Raw genomic sequence first — 13,790 nt, 5'->3', positions numbered from 1 at the left:
GAAGCTGCTTTCTTATCTTTCCTCACCCAAGGACATGCTCATTGATTTTAGAGAGAGGGGAAGGGAAGGAGAAAGAGAAACATTGTCTGGTTGTCCCTTGTATGTGCCGTGACTGGGGACTGACCTGCACGTTAGGCATGTGCCCTGACCAGGAATTCAACCTGTGATCTTTTGGTTTACTGGATGACGCTACAGCCAGCTGAGCCACACCAACAGGGCAATTTTACTTTATTCTTAAAGGAGCATTTTTTTCTGCACATTTTTACACATTTTCATTGATTTTCCTCAGGATTTCCATTTTTCTTCAGAGAGTCTCATTCTTGGAAATGAATGAATCACACTCTGTATACTAAGCTGTGGTCATTCCCAGAAATGTGTGTAGTACACCTGGTTTTATGACGTGGATTACAGCGGGGCAGTTGACCAGGGTCTGAACTTTGGCGCGCGGGGGACCATTGGGTGTGCCCTAGAACAGCTCACGGCCGTCCTCAAAATAGGTGTTTCTGCTGAGGAGTTCAGGCTGAAAGGTGGCAGGGGCAAAGGAACTGGACTCACTGTTGAAGGGTGAGGGGGAATGTAGACTCACTTTGCTGAAACCATGACAACTTCGCTAGTTCTATTTTCTTATTTATAAAATGATCTTTCCTGACCCAGATTCTGTGATTAAGAAACGTGTCTGAAATAGCCTCCTCAACCATGTATTTGTTTCTTTCCTTCCCTTTCCTTATACTGAATAAGAGGGTTCAGGGCTCCTGACCTGCAATTTCACTCTGGATCCTCAGAAACTAGCTATTTTCCCAGAACCTGTAGGAATAAACACTCATTTCATTTTTCAGTTTCTTTCTCAGATGGGCAACAAAATAGAAGGAAGTTAGTTGTTCAGTTATTAATTTACAAAGATAATTTCTGTGTTTGGGAGATACAGCTCAGCTTCTCTGTTTTGGTTTTATTTTGTGTGTGTGTTTAGAGGTGAGGTGGGGAGTGTCTTAGATGATTGGTGGTAGAAGAAATGTTCAAGGTCTTAGCAGGTGCAAAAGTTTTTCTTTCCGTAGCTTTGATACTCTCATTTTACTCTCTTAAATACTCTCCATGACTTATGGAAAATTTAAGCTGTTGTCCATTTTGAGGTGTGACACAATGTTTTTATAAAGCAAATGTATGCATATTTTCCAGGGCTTTTCCTGGGTAAGGAAGAGCTGCTAATAGCCTTGGCAGATGTAGCTCAGTTGGTTTGATGTCATCCCAGAAACCAAAATGTGTCAGGTTCGATTCCCAGTGAGGGCACATGCTTGGGTTGCAGGGTCAGTCCCCAGTCGGGACACATGCCAAAGGGAACCAGTCAATGTTTCTCTCTCATATTGATGTTTTTCTCCTTTTTCTCCCTCTCTTTCCCTCTCTAGAATCAGTAAAAGGAAAAAGTTCATTTTAAAAAAGCTGCTATTAATGAAACCCTAGAATAGATTGTCTGGTCTGTTTCTGATGCTTAAATAACCATCTATTTGTAATTATTAAAGGCTTCCCTCTCTTCTTCTCTCTGAGCAGTGGTATTGTTCAGATTTTATCTTCTGCAGCCTGTTGGAATGGAAGTTTTCTTGAAAAAAAGTAAGTGCTTTGAATCTGAAGAAAATACCCACATGTGATGCAGATATTTCATCAGCAAAGGTCGTGAAAGACTTCTGTTCTCTTTGATGGTGGTTGGCCTTTTTTCAGTGGATAAGCCGATGATTTGTGCAGAAATTGGAATGCCTGGTAATGATGAAACAGAGGACATCAGGAAGGGCAATGCTGATTCATGCCTGGTTGGTAGAGAAACAGATTAGCAAAGAGAGAGGCTGTATCTCATAAAAAGTTGGTGTAATCAAAAGTAAGATTTTTCAGGGTATTCTAAAATGTTACCACTCCTACCATGTGTGTGGTATTTATTCTTGAATTCTTAACTCCCTAGATAATCTCCTTGCTTTCTTTGGTTTGCCGTCCAATAAATTTTTTTTCCTCAAAAATAGGTGAACTTAGGGGGAAGGTCTAAGGAGAATTCAGGCCTTCTTGGACTCAGATCCAGCCCAGGTCACTAGGAAATTACATTTGGGCTGAGCTCCTAGGTAGGAAATAGAGTGTTTTTTGGCTTTGCTTTATCCCTTCTGCAGATATACCCCTGAGGAACCTGATACAGCAAAAGGGCCTCGTTATGGGCTTTGATTTTTGGTGATCCCAGTTTTTGGCCATCTCTCAGTGAGAATCGCAGGAAGTTTTAGACATCATTTATGTATCCCACTCATGCATCCCACCCAAATTGGGTTGCATCCCACTTTTACTGGGTTGCAAGAGATCACTTCAGAAACTCTCTTCAGTGAGATAGAGATAGCTAAGTTATTTACCTTTCCTTCAGAGAAAAGTACTATGGATTGCGCTGATTTGAGTCTTTTAGAACGATGATTCTCAACTAGGCTGATTTTGCTTCCTCAGGATATTTGGTAATGTCTCGTGACATTTTTGGTTATAATGGGGAAGGATATATTACTGGCATCTATTAGGCAAAGGCTAGGGATGCTGCTAACAATCCCACTCACTTAACAAAGAATTATCCAGCCTCAAAAAGCAATAGTATCAAAGCTAAGAAACCTTGTTCTAGAAGGACAGCTTTTATGAAGTTTGGGAATGGCTTTTGGCCAGATTTGTTAGGTTATCCATCCTTAGTATCATGGATTCTATAGGATTCTTGATTAAGCTTTTTTTTTTTTTTTTTTAACTGACAACAGTGCTATTTCAGGAGTCCTGTTCCTCCAGCTTATATGGAATATATCGTATGACACCAATTAAAACGAAGACCAGTTTTATAAAGCATAAATATATGTAAATCAAATATTGTCTTTTTTTTGTATTTTGTTTTTCTTAACAGCATAGCAGAATTACATCTAAGCATATGGAAGGTTACATATGGGATACCAGAATTAATTTTTATGGTCTGGGCAGATTTATTTTTGGAACAACAACAGCAAAAGACCCAACAAAGCCTTAGCATCCTCTCTTGATTTGACAATTTAGGTTCCAATATATCTTAACTATGATTTTTTTTTTAAAAAAGGTTAGAAACTCTACTTATGTTTTTATAAATTAAAACATTGCTGCCACAGGGTGTTAAGTCTGTCTGAACATGTCCATTACTCATAAACAGAAGCCTGTTTTATAAATAGCTAGTTCTTTTATAATTAATAGATGTGGTATGTATGATCAAGAGTGGACATTTAAAGGAGATACTCTTTAAGTCTCTAAAGGCATAAGGCTTTAACTTTGGAAAAATGATTAGTTGCTAGGAAGTTAAAAACAGTAGCAGTAAAAATTAGTCCCTGGGTGAATTGCATCTCTTGTGTTCACTAAGAGAGACATTAACATTGCATTTGTTGTAGATCTGTTTTAAGAAAAAAAAAAAACCTTTAAGAAAGGCTTGAAGATTCTACTTGCCACTTGTTGATGAGTGGGTCACTTTGCACAGGGGATTTTTTTTTTCTTTTTTGCACCTGGGCACAGAATCCACAGCTTGTTCAGTATGTCACTGTTACAGAAAAAGGCAAAAAAACACAAGGGTAAATCAGGGGAATAACACTGCTTATAAACTTCGAGATGGCCTCAGATGGAAATGATGGTCCTTGTACTTTGACATGAAGGAAAAAAACTTGAAAAATTTAAGAATATCTTGTAAAAGTGACCCTAGAAAGGTTTACCTGTCCAACATCTCCAAAGTGTACTATCTTTATGCATATTGTCTGCCAGGGCAAATTTACATGTGATCAGTATGGATAAACTATTCTGGTTATCTGTTTATAATTCCTGTCAGCATGTTTGCTTTATTTTTCTTAGGTACTTTTTTTCTTGTTTTTGTTTGTTTAGAATTGATGAACATTTTAAAACAAGTCCCAAAATCCCTGGGATTGACCTGAACTCAACTAGGGTGTTATTTGAGAAGTTAATGAACTCTCAGCATTCCATGATTCTAGAACAGGTATGTTCTTTACATTGACAAAGCGCATGTTTAAAAATACATTTCTTCATTTCAGTAATTCAACTTTCAAGAGAAAGAAAATGATGAAAGACAAAGGTCTTGTATAAATCTTAATTCTAAAATATTCACTTTAGGAATTTGATCTACCTTCAGCTCTATTTTAGGCCTAAACCTGTCTAAGGCAATGCCCCTCCAGAGTGCTTACACTGGCTTTTCTTTTCACTGATGTATCCTGAATGCCTAGACCAGTGCCTGGTTCCTCCTGGCACGTAGGAGGTCCTCAGTGCATGCAATGAGTGAAAGTTGAGAATCTGTCAAATAGCGTATGGATTAGAGATAAGGTAACTAGGTCTTAAGTATGCTTGAATTGCTCAGTATTCTTTTCTCTCCTACAGATCTTAAACAGCTTTGAAAGTTGCCTGATTCCTCAGTTGTCAAGTTCACCACCAGATGTTGAAGCTATGCGAATATATTTAATACTGCCTGAGTTTCCCCTACTCCAGGATTCCAAGTATTATATAACATTGACTATTCCCCTGGCTATGGCCATTCTGCGGCTGGATACAAACCCTAGCAAAGTATTAGGTGAATTTACTAAATTCAATACTAGTGGTTTTCTGCTTTTATTTTAATTGGTGTGACTGGTGGCTCTTGGTGGTTTGAGATCCAAGAATCTGTTTGTTGCCATTTATTTAATATCCTTAACATTTAACCTACTTTTCTTTGCTGTTAATTTCTAACTAGCAATATTTGCAATCTGAACAAATTGAACTGTTATTTCAGTTATTTGAAATGATTCATGCCAGATTAATCTTTATTTTTAAATATTCTACAAAGTTAGATTATCCAACTTTATTTTTTTCTTCTCCCATGCTTGCTAGTAATTAATAGCCTCTTAAAATTTAATGTCCGTGTGTTGTTTTTACTCCTATACCTAATTTAGGGGGTGGGAGTGAAATGAACAGTTTTGGTGATACGCAGGTCTCCAGAAAAGGAGAGGAAGAAAATGACCTGGTGGAGACTTACCAAATGTTTGTTTTGTTTTTCTTTTTTAGGACAGTTGAGTCCGCACTGATTTTTGCAGGCTACGGACACTTTGCTGAGATAAGAACCTTTTATTCCTCAGTGAATTGGAGAGTGTCTCTCATGGGAGTAGCGCCTGAGCTGTTTTTACTAATCAAGTGCAGAAAGTCTGTCTCCTGGCTTTTTCTTTTTTCCCCCCTGGTAAATTTTTTTCAGGTGTTCACTGCAGCTCAGTAACTTCTGCATTCCATAAGAAGTAGGATGTTACTTGAGTGTGGTCTCCCCATGAGTAAAGAGACCTGTGTTCCTGAGGATGGAATACTGGCTTATATTGCTTCCACCTTTGCAGAAGATATAAAAACAGAAATTGTAATGGAAGCAATAGTAATATGTTAGCCCTTAATTATTTTTTAAGATCGAAAGACTTTTGAAGCATATTTTCTCAGGTGTGCTCATAAACTGTGAGGTAGAGAGATGGCAACCTGTGAAGGAGTATAGTACTTGACTTTTATGTTTGAGGTTTTTCTTAATTTTAATTTTTTCAGGTAGGGTGGCACAAAGCAATCAAACTCATTGAGTTTTACACTGAATTTGTTCTTAACTTCTAATTATAGAAATTTAAACTTAAAAGAATACCCTAAAGTAGAGAGAACACTACAGGAACTCATCAATTAATGATTATCAACATTTTATTCTTTTTATTTTATCTATTCTCCTACCACCATCTTTTCATCTTTTGCTGGACTATTTTTTAAAAGTATCGGACATCATATTATTTAATCTTTTAAATATTTCAGTATGGCTGAATTTTTTTCTGATAAAGTAGAAGTCGATGGTATCATTTTCTTGTTGGGTTATGAGAAAGCATTGTTTGGCAAGAAGCAGAAATGGTAGCTTTCAACTAATTATGCCTCTTGAGAGGAAGGAATGGTTGTCACACTGGTTCTGTTCTGGGGCATGTGGTCGTTGGTGTCCCTGGCACAGAGTCTAGGAGTGATGGCTGAGAAGATGGCTGAACGGACTAGGATATATGAATGCTCCTGCCCAAAATATGTGCCTTAGCATCTTGTCCACATGTACCCTTGGGTCTGAAATTTTATTTTATTTTTTAATTTTTAAAATATTTTATTTATTGTTTAAAGATGGGAAAGGAGGGAGAAAGAGAGAGAGAAATATCAGCGTGTGGCTGCCTCTTGCGTGTCCCTTACTCAGGGCCTGGCTCACGACCCAGGCATGTGCCCTGACTGGGAATCCAACCTGCGACCCTTTGGTTCGCAGGCTGGCGCTCAGTCCACTTAGCCACACCAGCCAGGGTGGGACTGAAATTTTAGATTAGCCTTCTGATTGAGCCTTTGAGGGGAAAAAAAAAAATCGGATTAAGCTTTACAAAAAAAGCTCCAGGATTCTTGCACAGCTGCTTCTTTCTCCAGAAATGCTTTAGTGGAGTCTTTTAAAGTCAGTTTTAGAAAACTATTTTCTAGTTCACTTTCTAGCTAAAGCAGTTTTTAGCTAGTAGGTGGAATATCTAAATACTTAAAACATAAATATCAAGAATATGTGTTGAAATATGTCTTTTCTTTCTTTCTAAAGATAACTGGTGGTCTCAGGTATGCCCCAAATATTTCATGAAGCTGGTAAACCTCTATAAAGATGCAGTTGTTTATCTACTGAGAGGAAGAAAGACATTCTTAATACCTGTACTGTTTAACACTTACATTACAGCAGCTCTCAAGCTCTTGGAGAAGTTATATAAGGTAAACCTTGCGAGGAGCTGGGGGTTGGGGGGGAAGGGTGAAAAGATTGGAGGGTCAGAGTCCTACTGAGATGCTCTATGGGAAGCCATCTTCGGGTTTTAGTTGACCTTATTTTGTTTTTCATCAGGTAAATCTTAAGGTAAAGCACGTGGAATATGATACATTTTACATTCCTGAGATTTCCAGCCTTGTGGACATTCAGGAAGACTACCTCATGTGGTTCTTGCATCAAGCAGGCATGGTAAGAATCCGTAGAAAGCATATCTTACTTATAAGTAAGATAAGATGAAAGCATATCATCTTATAATAGCTATCCTACTTCCGTCATCTTATTCAGCTGCCTGAACCCTGTAGGCCACCTCTGATTTAGGATTACGTGAGTGAAAATGTCACATGCCCCTGACCTAGTTCTTGCTGTATGTTAGACATACCGTCCAAGGCACTGTGTGCCAATTCCTGCCTGCCACCCCTGACTTGGCAAGAACTCAGTTTGATTGCACTGGCTTGAGATATATGCAAGGCTTTTTAGAATTCCTCCATGTGTGAAATATTTTAAATTTGAGTTATGTTAGGAAACAATGATAATTTTATTTAGTCTTTTCTCAGGATATAAGTAGGAATAAGGAAAGCACATCTGAGCCCTATAATTTGTCCTTGACTTTGGTGTTAGTATCACACCTGTGTTATATCCACTAACTTTTGCATTCTTAAAACTTTGAAGTGCTTTTAGTAATCACAAATGATTGTAAGGAGTCATAAATGGGCAGACATGTAGAATGGTATAAATTTTAATTATCTGTCACCATGAAAAAAATAAATCAAGGTATCTATAGTAGTCAAACTCATAGAAACAGGAAGTAGAATTGTGGTGGCCAGGGTTTGGGGGAAGGAGACGTGGGGAGTTGTATAATGGGTTTAGAGTTTTCATTTTTCAAGATGAAAAAGTTCTGTAGATCATTGAACAATAATACAAATGCAGTTAGCACTACTGAAATATATACCTTAAAACGATAAAGATAAACTTTGTTAGATGTCTTTTACCACAATTAAAAAATGTCAAGACATGTGAAATGAATTTTTAACTTTTCCTGAAATTTGGAAGATCTGGCAACATGACCTGTCTTCCCAGATGGCACCAATTGGCTGGAGTTCAATAGTGGCTCTTTAGATGAGGCATCTGCGTGCCACAATCCCTACTGCAGCTTGATTTTGACATTAAGGAAAGGCCATTTGCTAATTATCATCTTATAATAGCTATCCTACTTCCGTCATCTTATTCAGCTGCCTGAACCCTGTAGGCCACCTCTGATTTAGGATTACGTGAGTGAAAATGTCACATGCCCCTGACCTAGTTCTTGCTGTATGTTAGACATACCGTCCAAGGCACTGCGTGCAGATTGCTGCCTGCCACCCCTGACTTGGCAAGAACTCAGTTTGGTTGCACTGGCTTGAGATATATGCAAGGCTTTTTAGAATTCCTCCATGTGTGAAATATGTGTAAATTTGAGTTATGTCAGGAAACGATGATAATTTGATTAAAATATTTAGTGAAGTCATGTACAACAGATACATTTGAGGTGAGCTCTTGCTTGTCTAACAGATTTATCACCAACATTTAGGCAACATTTTTCTTGCAGGGTTTTTGGAGGTCAGTAGTGGTCTCCAAAAGCAAGGTATTTAAATAGGTTTATTTAACTAAGCAAGAATATTTTCTTTATAATATAATAGATGATTTATGTTTACATGATACTATGTTTTTAATAAGATTTAAAATTACCCTGAAAAAACAAAATACTTTTCAATAAAAGTAGAGTAGAGTCTTCTGAATAGGTTTACTGGGAAATTTTAACATGAAGGCTAGCAAAGAACTCTGTTTTCACCCTCTAATTTAGATATTGTAAAAAGATTAACTTTTTTGTTTTATCAATCTCTATCAAATTATTACTCACTAAATACTGAAATATTAATAGCTGAAATAAGCCTTATGCATTATTTAGGCCATCTGCTTTGTTTTCAGGTGAGGAATGGAGGCTCAGAGAAGTTGAACAATTTTTCCACCAATATAATTAGCCAAAAAAGACAGGTCTTCGGACTTCTAACCTCCAACTTCATGCTGAATAGGATAATTCTAATGAACTCTAATTCTTTTTTTTCACTGAAAAAGAAGTTACTGGTATTAAGATCTAGATTATCATGACTGTAGTCTTGGAATAGAGAGGTTAAGTGAGCAACTTTTACAATCTTTATATAGTTTCTTTCTCTTAGCATTTAATAAGCATATGTAGGTCTTGAATACTAAATGCATATCTCCTCTTTAGTAACTAAGCTAATTATTATAGAAAGATGGAAAATTAGATGAAATTACTCTGTGAACTTTTGTGATTTCTGGGGAACTTTTTTATTGTATAAGGTACAATACTATTAGAAATTGAAGTTTAAATTTCTTGATACCTTGGATTTTAACCTATGTTGCTAAAGTGATTTTATATACAAATTTATGTTTTTTTAACCACCCTTTTGAGATATAATTGATGAAAAACATTACATTAGTTTCAGGTGTACAACATAATGATTCAGTATCTGTATATACTGCAAAATGATCATATAATAAGTCTAGCTACCACCCATCACCATACATAGTTACAAAGTTTTTTCCTGTGATGAAAACTTTTAAGATTTATATCTTAGCAAACTTAAAATATGGAACAGTATTATTAACTGTATAGTTATTACACAGTATTATTAATGTAATATGCTGTACATTAGCTCCCCAGAACTTAACAACAGACCTTGTAGCCTTTGACCTACATCTCCCCACCTTCCCACCCCCTAGCCTCTGCAAACCACCATTCTGTTTCTATAAGAGTGGCTTTTTTTTTTTTTTTAAGATTCCACATATAGGTGATACTATACAGTATTTGCCTTTTTCTGGCTTATTTCACTTAGCGTAATGATCTTCAGATTCACCTGTGTTGTTGCAAATGGCAGGATTTCCTTTTTTTTTTAAATAGAGGAATACTATTTTATTGTACGTATACCACAATAAATAGATTTTTGTGTGTTTAATTTTTTTAGCTTCGTAGTGGCTGAGGCAGTGTAGAAGGAAGATCAGAGCACATGCTTTAGTTCAAAAGAACTGGGTTCTATCTAGTCTCAACTCTGGCCTCCTACCTGTGTAACCCTAGGCAGGTTACTTAATGTCTGTAGGCATAGCATCCTCATTTGTAAATGAGAATTACAGCTGTATTGTGAGACTTAAATGGGAGCAAGCATGGAAATACCTTACCTGGCAAAGTGCTTTATTTGGCACATAATAAGCCCTTGGTAACTATTTTTCAGTAAGCAGTTCTCATAACCTAACGTGTGTCGCCTGCCTGCTAGTCACTGGGGATGGAGACACGTGCGGGACACGGTGGCTGCCTCTGTGGGGTGTTCAGTGCAGAGGCAGCAGTGAAAAAGGAATTACAAAGAGAGAAAACACATGTGTAAAGGGCTATGGCGCACAAAAGGACATTCTAAAGTGGTTGATTTTTGCTCATTTTAAAGAAGAGGTGGCAGCGGTTTCTTTATTTCTATCAATAAACTGCCATCATCCACTTGAAAATGAAGTAACACAGAGTGAGTGCCTTTGTAGGCTCCCATAGGGGCTGCATAAGTGAGAAAGTTAGTGATACAAAGAAAATGCCTCAGGTAAAAGGTAGAGTCATCTTGCCACATGAGGGCAGTGTTTTGCCTCTGAGTCCCAGTATTGTGCCTGGTGAGAGGAGGGAACTGTTTTTGCCTCAGCGTGCAGTAAGGGCAGGGAGCCAGAGTTGCCCTTTGTGGGTATAGGGACACCTAGTGGCCGCCAGGCTCTACAGCAGAGGCTACTGTGTTTACTTCTTGGCCTGACAGGTGTTTGTGCAATGCCTCCAGCCCCCAATCACAGTCACATTTGGGAAGTGTTGATTTGGATTTTCTTTTAAAGGAAAAAGATGTTCCCAGTTATTCAGTTCTGTACCATGTACTTGTTCATTGCTCTTGTTTCATATGCTTAAAAAATGCACAAAGATCACAGTGCAACCTCATTTCAAGAAAAACATTTGAAATGTGATCCACCAGTACTTTGCTAGTTTTAGGTTTGTAAGATTCATTTTGGGGCAGGAAAAGCAGCGCCTCAGGATAGGATCACATGTCAGTTCATATGTATTCTTCTAGGTTAGGGAGAGGAGTCTTGAAGCAAAATCATAACACGGCTGTTTTAGTATTTATTTCACACAATAAGAAAATGCCGGTACTAATACCATTTCTAAAATATTCAGCATTCACAAAGTAAAAATCAGTGAAATTAAATTATTATATTTCAAATACAAAAACTCATAGACTTATAAAACGTTTATAGATGTAAAGAGACCTTCATGTAGTTCTAGTGCTTCTTTTGACAGAATAGCCTACCCTTCTTCACCTTCCTTAGAGCTGGCACTATGGTCCTCCCCTAGAGGGAGGGTCTTTGGGACTGCCAACGCTGTGACCTTGGCTCTGGTTCCTAACAGGCAGTTTTAGATTTCTTTCCAGCAAACCCACTCAGCTGAGAGCATGGTGACCCTGCCCACAATTTAACTCCTCTCCTTTTCTAAAACAGAGATCAGCCTCCTTCCAAAACTGGGCCCTGTCAGGGGGTGGGGAGGGGCCAGGCTAGGAGTGAAGGGAGGGAATAAGAGCTGCAGATGGGAGGGCTTGGGGTGGGGTTTGCAGGGAGACTGGAGTGGGCATGGGGAGAGTCAAGAAAAACAGACAAAACTCTTGATTTATGTCTGAAATAACTACTGGGTGGGGCAAAAGTAGGTTTACAGTTGCTTGTATGGAAAATAATATAATAGTTAATAAATAATAACATATGCATAAACTCTGTTTCCTGTACTCACAACTGTAAATCTATTTTTACTCTTCCCTGTGTATTGCACCAACAAAAATACCAGTATTTAAAAATACTAGGTATACTGGGGTGCTGAAATGCCAACAACGGTTATCACTTCTCCCATAGTCACTTTTACATTTGCAGTGTTTAAAACTTCATCTTATTTTATAGACCAACACACATTAAAAGTCTTCCTTTTCTCTTGAGAACAAGCAAGTCATGCTTAGAATAATATAAGCTCTTCTCAGATGAAGATTCTAAAATTCTGAATATTGGCACCAGTTTAAAATCTACTTCCCCAGGATACTTACACCTTTTGTAGATACTTAGATGAGAAGGTAATTTTATAGAGTGCTGTTTTATGGTATGTGTTTTATTTTAGTAATTTTAATTTCTAAATTCAAAAATATTCGATATGTAGGTATGAGTGTGAGTCAAATTAGCCTGGATTGTGTACCCATGATTTCACACCATGTCTCACTGGACTGGAATTGTCTCTCACATGAGTATTCTTTGGTCTAGGGAAATGTTCCCAAATCCATAAGGGACCTGTTTTTAAAGGATAAACAGGGTGGGTCTTAATTAAAATTGCATTTAAATTATTTCATTGGAATATGCATTTCCAACGGTATATACTTATTCATATAGTATTTAAACAGTTGTAAAAGCAAACCAAATTTGTGAATTAGATACCAACAAAACTCTGAAATCAGTAAAATGGCAGATAGCCTTGCGGAAACCAAGCCCCGCTTGCACTGTGGATTGGTACTGCCTGTTGTCAGGCCTTGGTGCTTGAGTACCAAGGCCGATCCTATTCACCCTGGGATGCCTCGGCTCTCTTTCTTCCTTTGAGCTGCTATTAAACCTTCGTTCATGCAGAGAGCCAGGGCAGCTCTGGCCCTTTACTGGGTGCAGATGTATCACTTATCAAGGAAGACTGCTTTTCTTCTTATTGCTACTGGACAGTCAAGTATAATGTGGTACCAATGTAAGCATTAAAATAAATGCAAATTATGTGGTGACACACGATGATAAGGAAGTAATTCAGAATGTATTTTAACTGGTTTTATTTAGGATATTATTTATAAAAATACAAATTTTAAAAATTCATGTAGCACTCTCAGATCTCAGAATAAATCCATAGTTTTCTGTTTGAGAAATATTACTATAATATGTATATGTAGTAATATACATATTGTAGTAATATGTAGTAATATACATATTGTAATATGTAATAATATGTAGTAACATTGTAATATGTAGTACTATACATATTGTAGTAATATTACTACAAATACATACTGTAGTAATAAATATGAAGTAATTGCTGATATTTTTGTTTTCTACTAAGTTAATACATAACCTTTGTTGCATAACCTAACAAAAACTTTGAGAAAAGATTTATTTTCTTTCCCCTGATAAGTGAAACTGATATACCTCTTAGATATGTTTGTGAGTTTTTTAATTTACTGTTTTTCCCCCCCTCAAAAGTTTATTAAGATTTTATTTACAACTTCCGGTCAAGATGGAGGCATAGGTAAACAGGACTTGCCTCCTAACACAACCACATCAAAATCACAAATAAACTACAGACCAAAGATCACTCAGAACCATCAGAAATCGAGTTGAATGGAAATCCGACAACCACATCAATCCAGTCTGGTAGGAGACACAGACGCGGAGTGGGCGAGTCCCACACTCACTTGTGGTAGATAAAAATTCGGGAGGGATATCTTGGGAGTGAGGGGTCCCAGCCCCATACCAGGCCCCCTAGCTCAGGGTACCAGTGCCAGGGAGAGAAGCCCTTATAACTTCTGGCTGTAAAAACAAGTAGGTTTTCAGTTGGTGGAAAAAACTACTGGACTCTCTGGCAGTTCCTCTTAAAGGGCCTGTACCAAACTTAGTCAGACTTACTCCCTCTGAGCTCCAGCACTATCAGGGGAGCAGATTGAAAGGCACGAGTGGCATATGGGGAGGAACTGAAGTTTTTGGCATTAGAGTGAGAGCTGGGGGACATCTTTCTCTCAGACAGAAAAGCAGGCATAGGCCATTGTGTCTTTTTTGAGCCCATCCCCTACAGAGCCACAGAACTGGCAGGTGGGAACCATATCCGAGACTC

The 13,790-nt window shown here is 37.7% G+C and overlaps 1 protein-coding gene across 2 annotated transcripts in view; it reads left to right on the top strand.

Annotated features, from left to right (window-relative positions):
- Positions 1-13,790, top strand: part of HERC3 (HECT and RLD domain containing E3 ubiquitin protein ligase 3) — a 107,008-nt gene that overhangs the window by 51,094 nt on the left and 42,124 nt on the right. For both annotated transcript variants that reach the window (XM_054591746.1, XM_054591747.1), the window contains exons 12-16: positions 1,543-1,602; positions 3,886-3,997; positions 4,393-4,582; positions 6,611-6,774; positions 6,902-7,015. In XM_054591746.1, coding sequence (XP_054447721.1) covers positions 1,543-1,602; positions 3,886-3,997; positions 4,393-4,582; positions 6,611-6,774; positions 6,902-7,015 — 640 coding nt within the window. The remainder of the gene's footprint in view (positions 1-1,542; positions 1,603-3,885; positions 3,998-4,392; positions 4,583-6,610; positions 6,775-6,901; positions 7,016-13,790) is intronic.

This window comes from Pteronotus mesoamericanus, unplaced genomic scaffold, assembly GCF_021234165.1.
Source record: "Pteronotus mesoamericanus isolate MK-2021 breed Mesoamerican mustached bat unplaced genomic scaffold, CSHL_Meso_final scaffold_232, whole genome shotgun sequence".
Taxonomy (NCBI): domain Eukaryota; kingdom Metazoa; phylum Chordata; class Mammalia; order Chiroptera; family Mormoopidae; genus Pteronotus; species Pteronotus mesoamericanus.
The sequence above is the reverse complement of the archived record's forward strand: the minus strand, read 5'-3'. Positions and strand labels throughout refer to the sequence as shown.